Here is a 24,609-nt window from a genome sequence, read left to right as displayed (position 1 = left end):
TCTTCGTAGCTTAGGTCCCTTAAGCTTGGTATCCATCTTGTAGCGGCCCTTTGAACTTTTTCAATCTTGTCTATGTGCTTTCTGAGATGAGGACTCCAGACTACCGATGCATATTCCAGGGTTGGTCTAATGAATGATGTTATTATCCTTCTTAGCATGTCTTCATTTATGTATGTGAATGCTATTCTCATATTTGCAAGCAGTGTATACATGTTCCGTACCTTCTCGCTGATGTGGTCAGCCGGAGATAGTCTGTTATTGATAATCACACCTAGGTCTTTCTCTCTTTCTGATGTGTATAGGGTTTTATTTCCTAACTTGTAATCCCAATCAGGTCTTTTTCCACTTTTACCAAACTTGATTACATGACACTTGTCCACATTGAATTCCATTTGCCATGTACTACTCCATTCATGAAGTTTATTTAATTCTTCTTGTAGCTCTTTACAAGAGTCTGTGTTAGTAATTCTCCTTTGTATTTTTCCATCATCTGCAAACATATTCAGATAGCTTTCATTTCCAGTGTTACTGTTTATATCATTTATATACACTAAAAACATGATTGGTGCCAGCACTGAACGCTGTGGTACTCCACTAGTCACTTCTTTCCATGATGAGTAGTTTCCTCTTAGTACTGTTCTCATTTCTCTTTTTATGAGAAAGTCTTGCATCCAACAAAACAGTTTGCCTCGAATTCCTCCTTGATGGTACAGTTTCCATAAAAGTCTTTGGTGTGGTACTGTGTCAAAAGCTTTCTTGAAATCTAAGTAGATACTGTCCACCCATCCTTCCCTTTCCTGTATTGTGTTTGTTACTCTGTCATAGTAGCTCAACAGATTAGTAACACATGATTTTCCTTTTCTGAAACCAAACTGTCTTTCTGTTATCATCCTGTGTTCTTCTAGATGATTTACCCAAGCTTTTCTTATAAGTGGGGTGTGCCAGCTGAAGTAGATGGGAATGGTAGTGCTTTGGTGGACATCTGTGCTTGTAAGGAGTTGGCAATAGCCAACACCTACTTTCATCATAAGATGATCCACCGGTATACATGGAGAGTAATGAGGAGGATGGATGGTGAACTTGTTGAACGAAAGGCAATGATAGACTACGTGTGTGTGGATGAGCGAATGAGAAGACAAGTGTTGGATGCAAGAGTGTGGAGAGGGTGGGGGAATGGAGTCTCGGACCATCACTTAGTGGTGGCCAAGGTAAAGATACAAAGAAAGTGGTTGAGGAGGCAAAGGGGAAGACAGGAGGAAGCTGCTCCTGTGAGAAGAGTGGAGAAATTGCAAGATAGTGAGAAAACGACAGAGTATAAGAGCATAATGGAAGAAAGATTGGGAAGGTATGAGCTAGAGCAGATGGAAGGGGTGGAAGACGTATGTAAGATATTCACGGAAGAGATAGGCGCATTGTGTGAGGCGGTTTATAGAGTGAGGAGGAGATGCAAGGGTGTACAAGGGACAGCATAGTGGAATGATGAGGTGAAACGAGCTGTGGAACAAAAGAAGAAGGCATATGGTGAATGGTTGGCGAGTAGAGGTAGGGGAGAAGATGAGAGAGAGAAGAGAGAGGTATATGTGAGCAGGAGAAGGGAGGTTAAGAGACTGGTGAAGGAGAGTAAGAAGAAAGTGGATGAAGAGTTTGGGAGGAATCTGAGTGTGAAATGGAGGGAGAGTAAGAAATTGTTTTGGAAGGAGGTAAAGAAAGTAAGGCAGTGTGAAAGGGGAAATAATAGGGGAGTGATAGATAGGAATAATAGATTGTTGGTGGAGAAGAGAGAGAAATTGAGGAGATGGAAGGAGCACTTTGAGGATTTGTTGAATGTAGAGAGTGAGAGCAGTGTGAGTATAAGTGGTCGGGGAATGGCTGGGAGAAGAAGAGATGAGAGGAGGGAGGAAGAGATCAGTAGGGCGGAAGTAGTGGAAGCGATCAAGAAGATTAAGCTGGGAAAGGCCCCAGGAATTGATGGAGTGTGTGGTGAAATGCTTAGGTATGGGGGTGAGATTGTTGTGGAGTGGATATGGAAGTAGTGTAGATTGGCTTGAGAAGAGGGAAGGGTTCCAGAGGACTGGAAATCAGGTACTGTATAATTGTTCCTCTGTACAAAGGAAAAGGGGAGAGAGAAGTATGTGGTAACCACAGGGGTATTTGCCTTCTTTGTGTGACTGGTAAAATATATGGTAGAATACTCATTGATAGGGTTAGGCATATGACAGAGGAGCTAGTTGGAGAAGAACAAGGGGGATTTAGGAAGGGAAAAGGGTGTGTAGATCAGATATTTGTTCTAAGATGTTTAGTGAAGAAATATCTAGAGAAGGGAAGGAAAGTGTATGCTGCCTTCATGGACTTGGAGAAAGCTTATGACAGAATAGATAGGCAAGGTATGTGGAAGGTATTAAGAATATATGGAGTGGAGGGGAAATTGTTGAGTGCTGTGAAGAGTATGTACGAGGGAGCTAGGGCTACCGTGCGAGTGGATGGTGAGCTGAGTGAGTTCTTTGATCTCAATGTGGGACTGAAACAAGGGTGTGTGATGTCTCCATGGCTGTTTAATATATATATGTATGGGGTTGTAAAGGAGGTGCAAGGTAGGGCAGTGGATGTGGGGCTGGCCCTAATGAATGAGAGTGAGATTTGGAAGCGTCCGGTGTTGCTGTTTGCTGATGATACAGTATTGTTGAGTGAAGATGAATGGGAGTTGCAAGGTTTGGTGAATGAATTTGGGACAGTGTGTAGGAGGAGGAAGCTGAAAGTTAATGTAAACAAAAGTAAAGTGTTTGAGAGGAATGAAGTCACAGAGTGTGCAGTGAGGTTGGATGGTGATGATATGGAGAATGTGAGTGCATTCAAGTACTTGGGTAGTGTGATGAGTAAGGATGGAACTTTGGGGGATGAAGTACGTGAAAGGGTACAGCAGGGAAGGAAGGTTGTTGGCACACTGAAAGCAGTGATGAGAAATAGGGAGGTGAGTATGGAAGTTAAGAAGTCACTGCATGATGGTATTGTGATCCCTACCCTGACGTATGGAAGCGAGGCGTGGACCTTGCAAGAGGGGAACAAGTCAAGAGTGAGAGCAGTGGAAATGAGTTACTTGAGAGGAGCATGTGGAGTGACGTGGAGGGGCAGGTTGACAAATGAAGAAGTGAAGGAACGTTGTGGGGTAGATGTGGATGTGGTTGAGAAGATTAGGAGAAATATACTGAGGTGGTTTGGACATGTGGAGAGAATGGAGAATGAAAGACTGACTAAGAGGGTGTATGTAAGTGAGGTGGAGGGAGGGAGAGGGAGGGGTAGACCGAGGATGAGGTGGAGGGATGGAGTTGAGAGGTATATGAGGGAGGGGGGGGTGAGTTGGGGGGAGGCTGGTCAAATGATGGGTGACAGAGTGACTTGGAGGCGTTTTGTCTGCAGCCACCCTTTGCGGGATTAGGGCATCGGGCTATAGATAGATAGGTAGATAGATTTTCTAATACCTTGCTTACAACACTGGTCAGTGATACTGGTCAGTAGCTGAGTGGATTTTGTCTATTTCCTTTCTTGAATAAGGGGACAATATTTGCTTTTTTCCAACTATCAGGTAGTTTACCTTGACTCAAGGATTTCTTGAAATTTAAAAATAATGGTTTACTTAACTCCTTTGCACATTCTCGTAATACCCAACATGAAATTTCATCAAGACCACTTGCTTTTCCTCTGTCTAATCTACTTAACTGCTCCTGTATTACTTTTTCTGCCATTTGTATATCTGGTAGTATGTGTGGACATGCATGTTCCACATACTCCCTCTCAATATTTTTTTCTTCTGTAAAAACTAATTGGAAATTCTTATTTAGTGCTTCACAAATATCTTTCTCTTGTGTATAGGTGATTCCCTCGTCCGTAATGGATTGTATTATATCTTTTACTTTGGTTTTGCTTCTGATATAGCTGTAAAACAGATTTGGTTGATCACTACTTTTATTTACTATATCCTCCTCAAACTGTTTTTGGGCTTCCCTCCTTATTCTTGTATAGTCGTTTCTTGCCTGTTTGTAATTATTATATGCCCTTTCACTATTGTGTCTTCTGTATCTATTCCACAACAAATCTCTTCTTTCTTTTGATTTTTTACATTCTGTATTGAACCATTTCTGTATTTTCTTATCTGCTTCTTTGTGCTGTGGGATGTACTTCTGGACTCCTATTTCATAAAATTCACAGAATTTTTTATATACAGCATTTAAATCTTCTCCTCTAAGCTCAATTTCCCAATCAACTTCTAAGAAATACTTCTTTAGGTCTTGATAATTTCCCTTTTTATAGTTTAGGCTCTTTTTGTAACTGTCATTGCTGTTTACTATGTCACATGCTATCCTGAAGTTATAATTTAGTATTGCATGATCGCTTTTGCCGAGTGGAGGGTGATATATTAAACTGTCAATATCATTTTCTTGCCTAGTAAATATTAGATATAGCACTGAAGGTACATCAAGTCCTCTTTTTTTGGTGGTTTCCCGCACATGTTGCGTTAGGAAAAACTCTTGCACGAGATCCAGGAGCTTTTGGTCCCAACAGCTTTCTTGACTAATTATATCTAGAGTATGTGTGTGTGTGTGTGTGTGTGTGTGTATTTACCTATTTGTATTTACCTATTTGTAGTATACAGGAATTGAGCAATGCTCGTGTTGTCCTGTCTCCATATCCACATTTATCAAGTCTACCTTTACACACATGAATGTTTTTCTCATGCAGCACCTCTTTGTCTAAGTCGTTTCAAATATTTAAGTATTTGCCTAATATACCTAATTGTGATATACACGGAATGTACTATGCTCGTGGGTTTCCGTCGCTGTTTCTCAATAAGTCAAATTTAGCTTTAAACTCGTTTAACTTTTTAGATTGGACGATCTCTTTGTCCAGGTTATTCCATAAGTCTATACTTTTGTAAGGAAAGCTATATTTCTTGACATCCTTCAAGCAGCTTGACTTTTTTAATTTCATTCCGTGTCCTCTTGTTGCTCTCTTATCCCATACAAACAGATCTTCTTTGTCAATTTTATCTACTCCCATCATGGTCCTGAACACTGCAATCATGTCTCCCCTTTTTCTCCTTTCCTCTAAGGAAGGCAAATCCAGTTTTTCCAGCCTCTCTCTGTATGACAGGTCTGTCAGACTGGGGACCATCTTGGTTGCTGTTCTTTGTATTCTCTCAATCTTGTTAATTTCTTTCTTTTTGTGTGGGGGACCACACTACCGCTGCATATTCTAACCTGGGGCGGATCATGGCCACTATCAATTTTTTCATCATCTCCTCATCCATATAATGAAATGCTACTCTTATGTTAGTCAAGAGTTTAAAAGTCTCTACAACTATCTTGTTAATGTGCTTTTCTGGTGACAAACTATCTTGGACCAGCACTCCCAAATCTTTCTCTTCTCTCCTTTTTGTGATTAATTCATCACCCAACAAATAATTCAGTGATGGCCTCCTGGTACTTTTACCTATTTCCAATATTTTACATTTCTTTACATTAACTTTCATTTCCCACGTCCGGCTCCAATTGTGTATCCTATCCAAATCCTCCTGCAGTATTTTACAATCCTCCTCGACCTCTACCTTCCTCAAGATCTTTACATCATCAGCAAACAGACTTGCATAACTGTTCACTCCATCTACCATATCATTTACGTAAATCAGGAACATTACTGGCGCCAACACTGACCCTTGAGGGACTCCACTTGTTACTTTCCTCCATCCAGATATCCTATCCTTTATTGCTGTCCTCAGTTGTCTGTCTCTCAAAAAGTCTCTCATCCATTTCAGAAGTTTCCCCTTTAGTCCTCCTATATATTCTAGTTTCCACATTAGTCTCGTATGAGGTACCTTGTCAAAGGCCTTCTCTAAGTCTAAGTACACACAATCCACCCAACCATCTCTCTCCTGTACCACGTCAATCGCTCTTGAGTAAAAGCTCAAGTCAGAAACACATGACCTTCCACTTCTGAATCCAAACTGACATTCAGCCAAAATATTCATCTCTTCCAGATATTTTATCCATCTGTCTTTCAGGATTCTCTCACACAATTTTGCGACCATGCTGGTTAGAGACACTGGTCTATAATTCAGGGGTTCTTCCGTTTCCTCCCTTGTAAACTGGTACCACATTTGCCCTCTTCCATTCTTGTGGCACTTTCCTCTCTTCCAGTGAGCATACGATTAAACTGTGAATTTTATCCGCCAGTTGTTCTCTGCATTCCTTCAGTACCCAATTAGAAATTCCATCAGGTCCTGGGGCTTTCCTTACATCTTGAGTTTCCAGTAATTTATACACTTCCTGTACCTCCACTTTTATATCTTTCATCACCGGAACATTTCTAATCACTCCCTCCCCTTCCACAAGCTCCTTTTCTTTAGTGATAACTGACTGGAAACGTTTGTTCATTATTTCTGCTTGCATTGCCGCATCCTTAAAGTCCTCTCCTTCTACTTTCAGTTTGGTGATTCCTTCCTTTTGTTTCAGATTGCCATTAACAAATCTATAAAACAGTCTGGGTTCATCCTTGCATTTGTCTATTATATCTTTTTCAAAATGCCTTTCTTCTTCTCTATGTATTCTTGTGTATTCATTTCTTGTTCTTTTATATTCTTCTTTTGTTCTGTTGTTACCTTTCTTTCTCCAATTGTTTCACGCCTTATCTCTCTCTTTTTTTGCTATCATACACCTTCTATTAAACCACTCCTTTTTCCTGTTTCCTTTCCCTCTTATTCTTGGTACAAAATTTTCCACTCCCAAATTACAGAGGTCTAGAAAGATATCCCACTTCCTCTGTATCTCTCTTGTTTCTCTGAATTTTCTCCAATCCGCATTTTCAAAAAAGTTTCTCAATCCTGTAAAATTTGCTTTCCCAAAGTTGTATCTTCCCTGTCTATGAAGCTCGTCTCTTGGCTTGACGTTCCCTATTAACATCTGGAACTCAATGACCACATGATCACTTTTTCCTAAAGGACAGAGATATTTCAATGAGTCTATTACATCGGGTTCTTTGGTGAACAGTAAATCTAACCTTGCTGGTGTGTCCTCACCTCGAAGCCGTGTCTCTTCTTTGACCCATTGCATCATCACATTATTCATTATTATATTTAATAACATAGTGCCCCACGAATCCTCGCCGCCCCCCGAGTACCATTCCTCCCAGTTCACCTCTTTACAGTTAAAGTCACCCACCAAAATTATATTATTGCTTTTCTCAATTATTTTTTGCAAATAGCTGGCCATATCTGATAACATCTCATGGTATTCGTCATCCTTCCATGCTCTCGTCTTTGGGGGAACATACACTACCGCCATATCTCTCTTAACATTCTCTCCAGTTTCTAATTTCACATATATCACTTCAACCCTGCCTTCTCCCATTTCCACAGTATCTACATTTATGTTGTTCTTCACTGCTATCATCACTCCTCCTCCCTTTTTTTCTTTTCTGTCTTTTCTCCACAGTTTGTATTTACCATCTCCCAAATGAACATCAATATCTTCTCTTAATTTGGTCTCTACAAAGCACATGACATCAGGTTCACGTTCTCTCAAGAAATCGTTAATTTCGATCCTTGTCGATATGAAACCATCAACATTAGTATATATCACCTTCAAATTATTTTTGACGTTTTTAATACCCTATTCTCTCCTAATCTCTGTCCGTACCACTTCCTCAACTTCTGATCTTTCACAGCCATCCCCCTTAGTTTCCTTCACTTCTATTTCCTTAAATACCATTTCCTTACTTTCATATCGAATACTCTCCAAAAAAAAGTATTACATTCTTCCTCTGTCCTCTTATCATTTTTTTCCTTTACTTTTTCCTTCAATGATTTTAAAACTTCTCTTTCTTCTTCATTCAGATCTTTTCTTATTATAATATTTTCCATCCCTGCCTCTTTGCTTAATTTCCAGGTCACTTTAAGTATCTCATTTATTACACTTTCTGATGTAAACTTGACTCTCATTGGTCTTGTTTCCCCTTTCTTATAAGGTCCTATCCTCCTTACTTCCTCAATTTCTCTTACCCACTTGTCTCCTTCGGGGTCAATCTTGCCTAATATTCCTCTCACCAGGTTCGTGTCTCTCTCGAGTCTTACGAACCTAACCTTTTCTTCCTCTTCCCTTTTTCCAAATACTACCAGACATCTGTTCATTTCTACAGTTTCTCTCACTATTTTCTCTTTTTTCTTCATTATTTTCCCTACATTTTCTTCCATTTCTTTCTTGTTCATTTCCCTTTCTTCCTGGATGATCTCTCTTAAGCTGACCACTTCTTTCTGTTCTTCTTCTGCGTGTGCCCACTTTGCCTTATGCTCTTCTAATACACTACTCACCTTCTCCGTTTTATTAGTACTCTCTTCTAGTTTCCTCCTCAATTCAACATTTTCATGCTTCAAATTTCGAATCTCTTCATTCGCTGTTTCATTGGATTGGATCAGACTCTGTATGGTAGTATCCGTATTTTCAGACACATCATTTATCACTAGATTCTCTACTTTTAAGTTCACTAATCCTCATAATTAATGATTTAACCAGGTCCATGACATTGGTATTTGTATCAAATCCTTGAAATTCGAGTCCCTCACTGTTTACATCTGCGGCCATGTTTGATGTTGGTTAAGTACCAAAACAGCTGTTACCGAAAAAAAACTACAAACTTTCATGTATACTCTGGCCAATAAATCTTTACATTTTTGGTAGTCTATTAGCTTTCATTATTTTAAATTTAAAACAAGACCTTAGGAGACAGGACAGGGGGTAGGGGGGTTTTAAGAATACTCCCCCAGTATCCCTGCTTGTCGTACGAGGCGACTAAAAGGGTTGGTGGTGGGTTAGTGCCCCGCCCTGTAAAAAGAACTAACTAAAAAAGCAAATAAAGCGCCTCGGACCCGGACGGACCATACGTTGACGACTAAGGAACGGACAAAGGACATTCTGAGAGTAGGAACGTGGAATGTGAGAGGAGTGAATGATGAAGTGAAAGAGAGAGAGATTGTCCAAGTGCTTGAGGATGCAAAAGTGGATATATGTGGATTGACTGAAACTAAATGGAAAGGTGAAAGGATGAGAAAATGGGAATACGGTGTAGGTATATGTGTGGGAGTCAGTAAGAATGAGAGGGCAAGAGAGGGAGTATGTCTGATGATAAGCAAGAAGTGGAAGGAGAATATAAGAGAGTATGGAACAGTGGGTGCAAGGATTGTATGGGTGAGGATGAAAGTAGGTATACAAGCATGGGCGATTGTATGTGTGTATGCTCCAACAGAGGATCGAGTGGCAAGAGTGAAAGATGAGTTTTGGGTGAGAGTAGAAGCATGTATGGACAAGTTTGAGAGGAGCGAGAGAGTGCTGTTGATTGGAGACATGAATGGCAAAGTCAGGAATGTACGAGTGGATGGAGTGGTTGGTCAGTGGGGTGTGCCAGCGGAAGTAGATGGGAATGGTAGTGCTTTGGTGGACATCTGTGCTGGTAAGGGGTTGGCAATAGCCAACACCTACTTTCGTCATAAGATGATCCACCGGTATACATGGAGAGTAATGAGGAGGATGGATGGTGAACTTGTTGAACGAAAGGCAATGATAGACTACGTGTGTGTGGATGAGCGAATGAGAAGACAAGTGTTGGATGCAAGGGTGTGGAGAGGATGGGGGAATGGAGTCTCGGACCATCACTTAGTGATGGCCAAGGTAGAGCTGCAAAGAAAGTGGTTGAGGAGGCGAAGGGGAAGACAGGAGGAAGCTGCTCCTGTGAGAAGAGTGGAGAAATTGCAAGATAGTGAGAAAACGACAGAGTATAAGAGCATAGTGGAAGAAAGATTGGAAAGGTATGAGCTAGAGCAGATGGAAGGGGTGGAAGACGTATGTAAGATATTCACGGAAGAGATAAGCACAGCGTGTGAGGTGGTTTGTGGAGTGAGGAGGAGATGCAAGGGTGTGCAAGGGACAGCATGGTGGAATGATGAGGTGAAACGAGCTGTGGAACAAAAGAAGAAGGCATATGGTGAATGGTTGGCGAGTAGAGGTAGGGGAGAAGATGAGAGAGAGAAGAGAGAGGTATATGTGAGCAGGAGAAGGGAGGTTAAGAGACTGGTGAAGGAGAGTAAGAAGAAAGTGGATGAAGAGTTTGGGAGGAATCTGAGTGTGAAATGGAGGGAGAGTAAGAAATTGTTTTGGAAGGAGGTAAAGAAAGTAAGGCAGTGTGAAAGGGGAAATAGTAGGGGAGTGAAAGATAGGAATAATAGATTGTTGGTGGAGAAGAGAGAGAAATTGAGGAGATGGAAGGAGCACTTTGAGGATTTGTTGAATGTAGAGAGTGAGAGCAGTGTGAGTATAAGTGGTTGGGGAATGGCTGGGAGAAGAAGAGATGAGAGGAGGGAGGAAGAGATCAGTAGGTCAGAAGTAGTGGAAGCGATGAAGAAGATTAAGCTGGGAAAGGCCCCAGGAATTGATGGAGTGTGTGGTGAAATGCTTAGGTATGGGGGTGAGATTGTTGTGGAGTGGATATGGAAGTTGTGTAGATTGGCTTGGGAAGAGGGAAGGGTTCCAGAGGACTGGAAATCAGGTACTGTATAACTGTTCCTCTGTACAAAGGAAAAGGGGAGAGAGAAGTATGTGGTAACCATAGGGGTATTTGCCTTCTTAGTGTGACTGGTAAAATATATGGTAGAATACTCATTGATAGGGTTAGGCATATGACAGAGGAGCTAGTTGGAGAAGAACAAGGGGGATTTAGGAAGGGAAAAGGGTGTGTAGATCAGATATTTGTTCTAAGATGTTTAGTGGAGAAGTATCTAGAGAAGGGAAGGAAAGTGTACGCTGCTTTCATGGACTTGGAGAAAGCTTATGACAGAATAGATAGGAAAGGTATGTGGAAGGTATTAAGAATATATGGAGTGGAGGGGAAATTGTTGAGTGCTGTGAAGAGTATGTACGAGGGAGCTAGGGCTACCGTGCGAGTGGATGGTGAGCTGAGTGAGTTCTTTGATCTCAATGTGGGACTGAAACAGGGGTGTGTAATGTCTCCATGGCTGTTTAATATATATATGGATGGGGTCGTAAAGGAGGTGTAAGGTAGGGCAGTGGATGTGGGGGTGGCCCTAATGAATGAGGGTGAGATTTGGAAGCTTCCGGTGTTGCTGTTTGCTGATGATACAGTATTGTTGAGTGAAGATGAATGGGAGTTGCAAGGTTTGGTGAATGAATTTGGGACAGTGTGTAGGAGGAGGAAGCTGAAAGTTAATGTAAACAAAAGTAAAGTTATGGTGTTTGAGAGGAATGAAGTCACAGAGTGTGCAGTGAGGTTGGATGGTGAGGATATGGAGAATGTGAGTGCATTCAAGTACTTGGGTAGTGTGATGAGTAAGGATGGAACTTTGGGGGATGAAGTACGTGAAAGGGTACAGCAGGGAAGGAAGGTTGTTGGCACACTGAAAGCAGTGATGAGAAATAGGGAGGTGAGTATGGAAGTTAAGAAGTCACTGCATGATGGTATTGTAATCCCTACCCTGACATATGGAAGCGAGGCGTGGACCTTGCAAGAGGGGAACAAGTCAAGAGTGAGAGCAGTGGAAATGAGTTACTTGAGAGGAGCATGTGGAGTGACATGGAGGGACAGGTTGACGAATGAAGAAGTGAAGGAACGTTGTGGGGTAGATGTGGATGTGGTTGAAAAAATTAGGAGAAATACACTGAGGTGGTTTGGACATGTGGAGAGGATGGAGAATGAAAGACTGACTAAGAGGGTGTATGTAGTTGAGGTGGAGGGAGGGAGAGGGAGGGGTAGACCGAGGATGAGGTGGAGCGATGGAGTTGAGGGGTGTATGAGGGAGGGAGGGGTGAGTTGGGGGGAGGGGAGTCAAATGGTGGGTGACAGAGTGACTTGGAGGCATTTTGTCTGCGGCCACCCTTTGCGGGATTAGGGCGTCGGGCTATAGATAGATAGATAGACATATATATATATATATATATATATATATATATATGTGGAAGATGTGCAGATTGGCCTGGGAGGAAGGTAGAGTCCCGGAGGATTGGAAGTCAGGTATAATTATTCCCTTGTACAAAGGAAAAGGGGAAAAAGAAGTGTGTGGTAATCATAGGGGCATTTGTCTTCTTAGTATAATAGGAAAAGTGTATGGTAGGATACTTATAGACAGAGTTAGAGAAAGAACAGAGAAATTAGTTGGAGAAGAACAGGGAGGCTTTAGGAAGGGAAGAGGTTGTGTAGATCAGATATTCATTCTTAGATCTTTAGTGGAAAAGTTTCTAGAGAAGGGAAAGAAGTTGTATGCGGCTTTCATGGATTTGGAGAAAGCATATGACAGGGTGGATAGACAAGGATTGTGGAAAGTGTTAAGAATATATGGAGTAGATGGGAAGTTGTTGAATGCTGTGAAGAGTATGTACGATGGTGCGAAGGCTGCAGTGCGTGTGGATGGTGAACTAAGTGAATTTTTCTCTTTGAAAGTTGGTTTGAAACAAGGATGTGTCATGTCTCCATGGTTGTTCAATCTGTACATGGATGGGGTAATAAAAGAGGTACAAGGTAGGGTAGTGGATGTTGGAGTGGCCCTGGTGAGAGAGGATAGTGTTTGGAAACTCCCTGTACTGTTGTTTGCAGATGATACTGTGTTGTTGAGTGAAGACGAAGGGGAGCTGCAAGGCTTGGTGGATGAATTTGAGAGACTGTGTAAGAAACGGAACCTAAAGGTGAATGTAGGGAAGAGTAAAGTGATGGTCTTTGAGAGAGGTGAAGTCAGTGAATGTACAATGAGGTTAGATGGTGAGGAATTGGAAAATGTGAGTACGTTTAAGTATTTGGGTAGTGTGATGAGTAAGGATGGAGGTTTGGAGAGTGAAGTGCTTGAAAGGGTACAGCAGGGAAGAAAGGTTGCTGGTTCCTTGAAAGCAGTGATAAGAAACAGGGAAGTGAGCATGGAAGTGAAAAAGTTACTACATGACAGTATTGTGATACCAACTCTAACGTACGGAAGTGAAGCTTGGACATTGTTGGAAGGACACAAGTCAAGAGTGAGAGAAGTGGAAATGAGTTATTTAAGAGGAGCCCGTGGAGTCACGTGGAGAGACAGGCTGACGAATGAGGATATAAAGGAGCGTTGTGGTGTGGATGTGGATGTGATAGGAAGCGTTATGAGGAGCACACTGAGGTGGTTTGGCCATGTGGAGAGGATGGAGGGCGAAAGACTGACGAAGAGAGTGTATGTGAGTGAGGTGGAGGGGGGAAGAGGGAGGGGGAGGCCGAGGATGAGATGGAGGGATGGGGTGGAGAGGTATATGAGAGAGGGGGGTGTGAGTTGGGAGCAGGGCAGTGAAATGGCGGGGGACAGGGCGACTTGGAGGCGATTTGTTTGTGGCCACCCCAAACGGGATTGAGGCGTCTGGCAATAGATAGATAGATAGATAGACTTAAGGTTAGCAGCGATGGCTGGGACGTCTGCTCTCTCCAGCTAGCATAGGGTGTGTGTGTATGCGTGTGCACGAGTGCCTGAGTGTCTGTATGCGAGTGTGTGTGTGTGTGTGTGTGTGTGTGTGTGTGTGTGTGTGTGTGTGTGTGTGTGTGTGTGTTTTCTTATCGTGTAGAACACATCACTGAATAGGAACATGTAGGTTTTGTAGGAAAATAAAAATGTTTGGTTGGTGAAAATGAGCCGAGAATACACTTTTTTGGAGTGTGCAGCAGGCAGCGGGGGGAGGGGAGAAAACCTATGTGTCGCGGAACGTGAAACTTACTGAAACTTATCATGGACAAAAGGGTTAAAAGCCAGGACCAACTTGCCTAACCCCGGGGTCCTACGCTCCTCATGGAGCAACAGAGGATTAGATGATGGATGGATGGATTATTTTTTTACCACAGAATAACTGTTACAAAAAACTAGGAGTATTGCATATCTTTTCACAGTGGGTGTACATAATTTTTATCTTTTTCTATCCTAAGCTCTTCACAGGTCTTACTCCTTGCTATAATCTCTCATTCTGTCATCAAAACTCATTTCTTCCCTCCACCCCAACAACTTACCCCCCCACAACTGCTTTCAACCTCCACTTATCATACTACTGCTCCTTTCATACTGTACCTGATTTTTTCTAGCTGATTATTAACTTTCATGAATGTGGCACCTGTGCACTCCTGCAGCCTGATTGGTTGGTTTCAATTTCATACCTGAACTTTCATATTTACCAAAAACAATTGTACCTTATGTTCCAATTCTCATAAATGCTGTTTTGCACTGTCATTGTACTATACAAACAGACATGAAACGGGTATGTATCTGTGCTTCACCCAAACAGACAATGAATTTTAGGAAGTTGAATTTGAATTGAAATATTGTTGTAAAAGGTACAGAGTTCTTGCATCTCCCCATATTTTTTAAAAAATAAATGCATTTGGCTGGGCATGTGGAAATAAAAGGTATCTTAATACTTAGGCACTTGTTACATTAGACAAAAGTACCATTCTAAGTAAAATGGCTGTTTTTTCAGTGGTAAAGTGGTGGAAGTGGGAAGGTGAGTGGAACAGTCACTACAGAGGGGGGGACACGAGAGACAGCCAGGCAGGAAAAACAAGTTGTCTTGGAAGATGTCAGACTTTATTATGGATCACACCTATTCCACTGCATCGATACCTTCGCCCATATTATCCGTAAGTATATGTATCCGTAAGTAAACATATTTATTTATTTGTTAGCGATGCAACAACTCTGTACCTTTTACAACAATAAATATTTCACTTCAAATTCAACTTCCTTAAATTCATTGTCCGTTTGGGTGAAGCACAGATACATACTCATTTCATGTCTGTTTGTATAGTACAATGATAATGCAAAACAGCATTTATGAGAGAATATAAGGTACAATTGTTTTTTGTAAATATGATACTGCAGGTATGAGATTGAAACCAACCAATCAAGCAGCAGGAGTGCGCAGGTGCCACATTCACAAAAGTGGATCGTCAGCTGGAAAAATACAGAGTATAACTGAAACTCCTGCAAAAGCACATACAGCTTTAGCATTCCTAACCAAACACTTCTTGTATGCACCCGTTTTCCTAATTCACTGGCTCCAACCTCATTAACTCTTCCACTATTTTTTTTTTTTTTTTTTTTTTTTTTTTTCTTTTTTTTTTTGGCTAAATCTGGGAACAAGCTGTAGCTTCACAGCCTGTTCCCTGAAGCCCAGCAGTACCCCAATGTACAGTACAGTCTTCATACAACATGAGATAGGTTATGCAGAACATTGTGCTCAACCAAATTCATGCAAAAATGTGATATATATTTACAAGTAAAACAGAGGAGTTAGGTTCTGGGAGCACCATATTTTTCTTTAACAATATATACATAAGAAGATAGGTTATTATAAATATGTCTGCCTTACGACACCCAAGGCAGTGTGTTTACATACGATCTCGCCAACTGGACACGACAGTGAATCCTAACCTAACCCATCCAAGAAGTTTTGCCCCCTAGTACTCCCAATAATTCTGACCACCAAGGATTACCACTAGGCCTAACCTTGAAAGTCCCCAGTACCAACCAGGCAAAAACTTCTAACCTAATCAACATGGGAAAAAATCACAGTCCAGCATCTCGTACATTTCACCAAGAATTACTTTTGGCACACTGTCATTAAAAAAATGCAGTGTGAATCTATTTTTAAAATTATTAGTCATCAACAAGAAAAGGAAAAACATGAAACTGCCCACATGATGTGACTGTGTACAACTTCTCCGAAAAACAAGAATGCAGTAAACCTGAATAATAAACAAGTCAGCCAAGCAATATAATTTGTATGACAATAATTCATATGAAATGTCAATCTATCTATTGCCAGACGCCTTAATCCCGTAAGGGGTGGCCATAAACAAATTGCCTCCATGTCCACCTGTCCCTCGCCATTTCACTGCCCTAATCCCAGCTCACATCCCCCCTCTCTCATATACCTCTCCACTCCATCCCTCTACCTCATCCTTGGCCTTCCTCTCCCTCTCCCACCCTCCACATCACTCACACTTTCCTCATCAGTCTCTTGCTCTCCATCCTCTCCACAGGCCCAAACTACAAGAACTGAATTCACATAATTATCTTACCCAACTTCTAACATCAACACATAGACTCTTTACATACTGTACTGTTAGAGTTGAATTTTCTAGCTCCAAGTCTGCCAATTCTAATAAAGATCAATCACACATCCTTTTTCACATTCATTGCGCTAAATGTGAAAACATAAATTTTGCTGCTACTTCATCATTAACATTTTTAGTTTATTATCACTTTCCAACAAAGGGACTATCAAAATTGTAAACACACCCGACTCATTTTGTGACTGTCCAAATGTTACTCTCATTTACTGTATATTAAGCTCCCACACCACACGTCACTTCATCCAACAATTTTACTTATCCCTTGGAAATGAATATTTTTCTTGTGTTCTTAACACTATCAGGATGCTTAGACACTGTGACTAAAGATAATTTGGAACCACATGCTCAGAGTTCCCATATGAAATAAGAAGTGAGAAAATAAATAAATAATTAAATGCTTCTAGATACAACAGTCAACACAACAACTGAGGCAGGCAGCAGCAGGTAACATGAGTCATATAGGTCGGCTTGGGTCAAGGAAACCTAGCAGTGACCAACAAAAGCCCAGTTCATGAGTTGTAAACAAAAGCAATCATCTGGAAATCCAATAACTAAATGCAGTAATTTCCCACTCAGTTTCTCCCATACCAATGATATTACTGTATTGCTGAATAATTAAAGGAGATATTAAATGCTCATGGTATTGTAAAATCCTTGCTTCCCTTTGTCTTAATCAGCACTCTACTGTACCAGGCAACTTTTAAATGTCACCATTTCAGTACTAACACCCACCATTTATACTTAATACAAGTTAGGGCTGTCACATTCAGGACTTGTGTAGTGGTATTAGCAAGGGTAGTTGTACAAGACATCAGTGTCACATGGCAGATCAGTAAAGTCTGTTTTGATGAAATTCAAATCCTTAAACTTTTCCCTCCCCAAACTGGGGATCGAACTCGAGTCCATTGGGACAGCAGATCACTTTTCTAACAATTCAACCACCATCTACCCTCGGTACCCTGCCACTACCACTGCTTTGTTTCTTGTCTTTTTTTCAAGCCCTCCTCATATCCATTTTTCATGTCCTTCTCACATCCATTACCCTGGTGCTGCAGAGAGGGATTTCTTCATGTGATGGCACTAATATAAGACCTTACAACTTCCTCACTATCTCCCTGAAAAGAGGGATGGTGGATTGCAGGAGAAGGGCAACTTCAACCTGTAGTCCACTGGCTTTATATCCACATGAGTCTGTGGCAACAACAGCAGCAACAAACCATCAACCTCACTGCACTTCAGAATTTCACCTTCATACAGTACACTCAGTCCTTGGGTAATCAACCTCACTGCACTTCAGAATTTCACCTTCATACAGTACACTCAGTCCTTGGGTAATCAACCTTACTGCACTTCAGAATTTCACCTTCATACAGTACACCCAGTCCTTGGGTAACACACAGTTGAGTAACACATTTTTGTTCTAACGCACTCAGCATAATGAGAGAGGTCATATCAATATGCAAAAGCTCGAACTCATGCAGGAAGTCAGCTGGCCTGGCAAGGAGATTTGAAAGTTGCAGGCGGTGACGTCAAATCCAGACTCACCATTATTAGCCGGCTTACATCTGGGTACCTTTCCTCAGCACACTCAGGCCGCGTGGTTAGATGAAAATTTATGAGTTTCGCAGTTTTAGGGGACGAAATGGAATGAAAATGTATGCTAATCCAAAAAAAAAACCTTCATTCATGTGTCCTCGTAAGTTAGCATTCAGTCCCACATTCTTCATTCGATTTCATGCTTCCCAACACATTTCCAACTGAGTATACGGTTATCAATCCTCTCTCATGCCTCACCTAGTTCTATCCCCCACTCATAATGGGTCTCGCAATATTAAGGAACGAAATGGAATGAAAATGCTTGCTAATTAGAAAAAAATTATTTTCACCCATGTGTTCTCGTTAGTTAGCATTCAGTTTCACATTTTTTTGTTCAATTTCGTACTTCCCAACACATTTAGCACTGACTGAACATACAGCTATCAGTCCTTTCTTGTGTCTCACCAACTTTACCTCAAAATCAGGGTTTCACAGTTTCAGGGGATGAAACTGTATGTTTGCTAATCAGAAAAAAAAATTACTGTACTTTCATCCATGTGTTCTCGTAAGATGGCGTTCAGTTCCACATTCGTTCTTCTTCTTCTGACAGTCTGTTACATTTTTCTCATTATTTCTGGGAGGTAAACAAATCTTTCATGCAAAACCTGTTTCCCCATTGTTTTTAGCTATGTTCCACTGCATCAATTCATTTGACTCATCAGGGTAATGGTAAAAGGGTCTGTCGTAAGTGTTTAACTGAACCTAACCTAACCTAGCCTTAACTGTGCCTAATAATTGAATTTAACTTAATCTAACCTGACCTAACCTAACCTAGCATCCAGCTGGGATGCTGGGAAACAAAAACGACCCTTGAGTACATCAAGACAGACAACCATGGGTACGACATAAGGAACCGGATGATAAAAACAGCGAGAAAATTTTCAGCAGGAAAGGGTAATTTACCACCCTGAAAATAGTCAGAAAAATAAAGAATAGCCAGAAAAATATAGAAAACAAACTGGAGGAATATAAATAAGGTCCTTCTACTGCTCAGAATAGCCAGAAAAATACAGAAAACAAACTGGAGGAATATAAATAAGGTCCTTCTACTTCTTCAAGTAATGCGTACATTTACCAAAATGGCAAAAACACTTGGCATGAATGAAAGCACCATCTGAATGATTTGGAAGGACGAGAGAAGATAAAGAAGGTCACGGGTGGGAACTCGGGTGGTGTGAACCTGGTGGCAGTAGTAGTAGTAGTAGTAGTTGTTCTCTAGGTAGTCTGGCCGAACAGCCCCGAGTCCCTTAGGAAGGCCATGGCTGAGACCGGGCTTTCTCACAGAGCTCTCAAAGAGTGTATGTTGTGTTGTTGGCATAGGTGATTGTGTGCAATGCAATCTTCCATAATGTGCTTAATAGTATGGGGTGCTGTGCTGCATCCTGGACAGGCATCAGCGACGGAGTCATCCAGCCTCTTTTGGTAACTTAAGAGGTCTGGATGGTGCCCACATCTCAGCCTGGCCAGGTGGACCCTGTCCTCACGAGGAAGATAGGATTCAGAAGGATGGATGTCAGGAGGCTGTGCATGCAGCAGTGTGTTGTCTTTAAGTGACTGAATGGAGCGGCAAGTGATTTGAGTGTGGATATGCTTCTGGAAGATGGTCTGAGGTGGGCGAGGGGGGAGAGATGAGAGTATTTGTGTATGGTATCGTGTGCTGGGTGTTGTTTTGATGTTCCTTGGTGTGGGTGCATGTGCTGCCATGTACTGTAGTGGATGTTGTGAGTTTGTGGAGGCTGCATCAAGAAACTGGGTGCCTCTCATGTCTAGGTGATCCTTGACTTTGAGGACTTTGGTTTCTTGATGTAGGTGGTCTGTGCATGTAGTAGCTGTGCAGCCTGTGATTATTTTTAGGGCCTTGTTCTGTATGGGTGTTGTAGTGTGTTTTGGTGAGGTTAGAAGCCCAGGCAGGGCTTGCATAATTCATCATTGAACATATGTATTGTTTGTATACTGTGGTGGTGGTTTCTTTGTTGTGTCCGAATGTTGTATGGGCAAGTGATCTCAAGGCACTTAGTCTTGGTGTTATTTTATTTTTTATGTTTGTGATGTGTTGTTTAAATGACCCTGGTGGCCGTGAAAGTTCATACATTGTCCTGAAGCTGACTGACCAGCTCATAGGGCGTTACGTGGTGCATTAGAGAAGCACAATGTTTGCTAACCAGTAAAAACAAAAATCCTTCATCCATGTGTTCTTGTAAGTTCTTGTTCAGTTTTACATTCTTCGTTCGATTTCACACTTCCCAACATATTTCAGACTAACTGAACATATGACTAGTTTAGCAATAAGCTCAGTCAGTCGGAAATGTGTTGGGATGTGCGAAATCAAATGAAGAATGTGAAACTAAACACTAACCTATGAGAACACACGGATGAAACAGTATTTTTTTTTTTTTTTTTCTGGTTAGCAAACAATTTTGTTCCATTTCATCCCCTAAAACTGCCAGACCCATAAATATTCGTCTATGCATACAGCCTAACATCTCTCCCAAAGGCCACATGATATGAGAGAAGGCGAAACTTGACAACAACACTATGAGTGGGGGGCAGGGGGAGGATGCCGGGGAGCTACGTATCAACAACATAAGGGTACCCAACCCAACTTCCACTGATGTTCTTAATTACAATAGGTATATCTCAGTGTTTTACCTGATGGCGGGCACAAGTGGTGGTAATTTACTTGAGGTATGTGGTAATTCGGGGTAAAAGTAAGAGTTTTGGAAAGTCGTCAAACACACTGAACCATTATACTGTATATGCAAACATGTTGTTTGAGTGGCACGGATTTAGTACCATGGTCCTTGTCCAGTCCCTATTGCCTGCGGTACTGGAGGACTGAGTGTACTTCAATTATATGGCCAGACAATCCTCTGCAGCATCCTATCATGGCTGTCATAAAGATTAACACAGTTAAAAATACATAAAACCAATCCCAAACTGGTACCTGAAATACTGTGAGCAGTGCTATAGAAAAGGTGTTGAAGTTGGCTGGTGGAGTTTCCTCTTCAAAGTTGAATGACCCTCCAAAAAGTTGCATTCCCAGCAGTGCAAAGATGAGGATGAAGAGAAAAAGCAGGAACAACAAGGAGATAATTGAGCGCATAGAGCTCAACAATGAGATCACCAGGTTACGCAGGGATGACCAATATCTGGGGAAACCAACATTATTTGCAGATGAAAACTGTATCACAGTTCTTGAGAAAATATAAAATATGAGAAAGATGGAGTATGAAATGCATAAATTTTTTTAAAGAAATGTATCACACTGGCTTTTAAGATTAAGACTTAATACAATGGGCATTTATAATTCAAATTACTGTATATCAAGGCATCAAAAAAATGAAGGACTTAAATATCCAATCATACAAAAATACTGATTACCCAAGAAATATAACAAAACCTTATTACATTATCAAAGAACAAGACAACAACTTACTTGGTAACTTTAAATATCCTGAGCAACCTTAATGCTCTCAATACGGACAGGCCAAATGACCCATCCTTGAACGCAGACCATATGACCTCAAATATGGAGCCACTGATGACAACACAGTCGAACCGGTTGAAAGATGATTCAAAATATTGTCTTGGGCCCAGGGCATATAGCTTTATGAGCATTTCAGATATAAAAAGACCTAAAAAAATATACTCTGCATAGCCTGGAAACAAAAGAAACAGCACTGTTAGTTAACTAAACACACAGGGTTTCAGCTTCCCTAAAATTCTACTTCAAATAACAAATACCGTACGAGGTTTGTCCAAAAAAGATACCGAACATTTTTAAATAGCACACCAACAAGCAGCCGTATTGTGATCACGATGGGGGTGTTGTGTAGTGATGATTGTGAGCTTTAGTCTAACATTAGCCGCATCACACCACGTCACTTAGTCACCTGGGTACACGAGCTTGAGTGAACGTGTGCTTAGTGCACTTGTCAAATTTTCTTCTATTGTCTGAAATCAGCGACCTTTCTGAGTGGATTTCAACTTACAGAGCAAAATAAAGTCTGCGGGGCCAAATTCAGAGAGTATGATGGCTGGGATATGAGAGTAATCTCGTGCTTTGCCAAAATGTCACAGATAGGAGTGACACATGAACAGGTGCACTGTCATGGTGCAGCATCCAGGTTTAGTTTGTCCATGCCTCAAGCCTCTTCCTTCACACTGTCTCCCTCAAATACTTCAGGGTATCTAAGTACTGTAAAACTCTTTACTGACTGTCTGATCATGTGGAAAAAAGTCATGAGGAATGACGCCCTTCACATCATATCATTTATAAAAGCCCCAATCTGCTTGCACATGTCGGTCATGGTAACCTAATAAAGGCTCTCCACGCTATTTGATCTCTGGCAGCCTCCTCATTCAATCCTTAAACCCTGAAGTCACACTCTATGATCTTGTCCCAGGTCTTTTTCAGTATGCCTCTCGCAACCTGACCCTCGATGTTCACATTTTTCACTTCCTGCACCAAACTGTCAACCTCCATCCTTTCCACATGCCCAAACTAGAAAGCACTCAGAAAGCACATATCTCCGCTAATGCCAATGCCATTAACCCCTACCGCGCACATCGGCTCACATAAGGCAATATGCAGACCACTACTGGCCGCGATGATCACCTCGTATGAGGTGACGGGTCTCCGTGCCATAATTTCAAGCATGAAGAAGCGTCAGTGGTTTCCATGGGAATGTTGACTCTCCCTCTACACCATCAGAGCAGTTCCCAAACCCTGCCACACCGCAGCTGCCAAACAAGGCACATTCAGTAATTCAGATATGCAGTCCACCCCTGGCCGCGCTGATCGCTTCATATGAGGCAATGGGTCTCCAAGCCATAATTTCAAGCATGAGGAAGCGTCGGTGGTTTCCTTGGGAACGCTGAGTCTACCTCTACGCCACCAGAGCTATTGCCATGCCCTACCACACCACAGTTGCCAAATACTGAATATTAGTAATTCCGTTCTGGTTAGTAGCCCAGCAATGGCAGATTCATGCCCGTCTACTTCCCATGGTGCTGGTGACTTATCGCTGTCCTCACACCCACCCAAGAGGAATAAATTACAAAACGATGAGGAGGATGAAGAGTTTGAGCTCAGAAACACTTGATCAGAGAACAAAAAATCAGCTTAATATTTAAAAAAAAGGCCTAAAACAAGGACTCAGGGAAGGTAATCAGGTTGATAAGAATTAGTGTGAAAGAGGTTAAAATGGATCTGGATCCGGATCCACGGAGATATTATGTGGAATACTTAAGATCCACATCCGCCCCCAAATTTAATCAATTGCTCCTTGACCCATGGCCCACTCTTCCACAAAACTTTATTGAAATTCACTGACAACTTTTGGAGATATTGTGCTGGAAATATTGGCTCTGGATCTGGATTCAGATCCACCTAAAAATTTAATCAATTCTTTCTTGGCCCATGGCCCACCCTTCCACAAAATTTCACTGAAATTCACTGAGAACTTTTGGAGATATCATGTGGACAAACAAACATACAAACACAGGTGAATACATAACCTTCTCCAACTTCATTGCTGGAGGTAACAGTCTCAATCTATGCCTCCTCATCACAACACCAATACACCCCAGTCCCATCCTTCCTCTGAACTCTTCAATCATAAACCTGGCCTCTTCAGGCCTTGCATTCAAGGACGCACTACACAACCACCTAATCACTGTCATTTCTGTACGTTTGAGCCTACGAATCCTCCTCCTTTACTGCCTGGGTCTCACTACCATACAGCATTACACTCCTAACACATACTGCAAAAAAAAATTCCTTAGCACAGAGGGAGAGACCTCTTGATGTCAGGAGAGATAGTAGCTCCCTAAACTTCCTCCAACCACTCCTCACTCTAGTCATAGCCCTAGCCCTAGCCTAACCTCCAACAAACAGCATGTCTCCCATGTAACAAAACTTCCACACACTCAAGAGACACATCAACAAGTTCAAGCTGTTCACACCTGACATTCGCCACATGCTTTCCTGAGACATAACACACAAGCAATTGGAAGTATCTTACAGTCTACCTCTAATACCAATATATCTGTCATGGACTCATCACAGGTATAGCACAAAATGGTATTACTTCCCATGCCTTGTGGCAAACTGCACATGGCCACTCTCCCTCTTCTTTGATAGTACAGTACTGCTACCAGTCCTAGAAACCATTACTTTTGTTTTATATGCATTTATTCTCAAGCCCTTGTGTCCCATACCATCTCTCCACTTCCTAAATATTTCCTTCGCCTCCCTTTCATTCTCTGCAATCAACACCAAGTTATCGGCATACAACATCAACAATAGGGGTCTATTTCTTATGTCACATAAGAAAGCTTCATGTACCATGACAACAACTGGGTGCTGCAGACTGGCTCTTAATGCATGCAAACATTACCAGAAAACTCAGCACTCAAATCTCCATTCACTCTCACATGGGTGCGAGCACCCACATAGCCATGACCACTTTAACCAGCCACTCTCTGATTCCTAGCTTTCTCATTACCCACTTGACCACCTCCCTAGGGACTCTGTCAAAGGCATTCTCCAACTCAACAAACACAAAGTATAGTAAGACCTCACTATAACAGACTAATTGGGGCCTAAGCCATTCTGAAAAAAGCGAACTCTCAAAAAAGGGTGACATCCGGACTGCCTCCTGCTAGCCTGGACTTTTTCCAATATATCAGACAGTAATCCATATTGCACCATCAGTTTTTAAACTGTTTTCACTACCATTGTGGTACTGTACTATATTATCCCTTCATTACACTAATCAAATTGTATAATATACATTAGTGGTAGGTGGTGGCGACCATCATCCACTCACT

The 24,609-nt window shown here is 41.6% G+C and overlaps 1 protein-coding gene across 1 annotated transcript in view; it reads right to left on the bottom strand.

Annotated features, from left to right (window-relative positions):
- Positions 1 to 24,609, bottom strand: part of cac (calcium voltage-gated channel subunit cacophony) — a 2,326,612-nt gene that overhangs the window by 1,402,261 nt on the left and 899,742 nt on the right. Inside the window, exons 19-20 of the mRNA XM_080268748.1 lie at positions 21,212 to 21,434; positions 20,720 to 20,924 (exon numbers count right to left, since the gene is read on the bottom strand). Coding sequence (XP_080124874.1) covers positions 20,720 to 20,924; positions 21,212 to 21,434 — 428 coding nt within the window. The remainder of the gene's footprint in view (positions 1 to 20,719; positions 20,925 to 21,211; positions 21,435 to 24,609) is intronic.

Source organism: Coenobita brevimanus, chromosome 29, assembly GCF_032717465.1.
Source record: "Coenobita brevimanus isolate Jiangsu-jjx chromosome 29, ASM3271746v2, whole genome shotgun sequence".
Classification (NCBI taxonomy): domain Eukaryota; kingdom Metazoa; phylum Arthropoda; class Malacostraca; order Decapoda; family Coenobitidae; genus Coenobita; species Coenobita brevimanus.
Note: the sequence above shows the minus strand (reverse complement) of the source record. Positions and strands in the feature narration are given on the sequence as shown.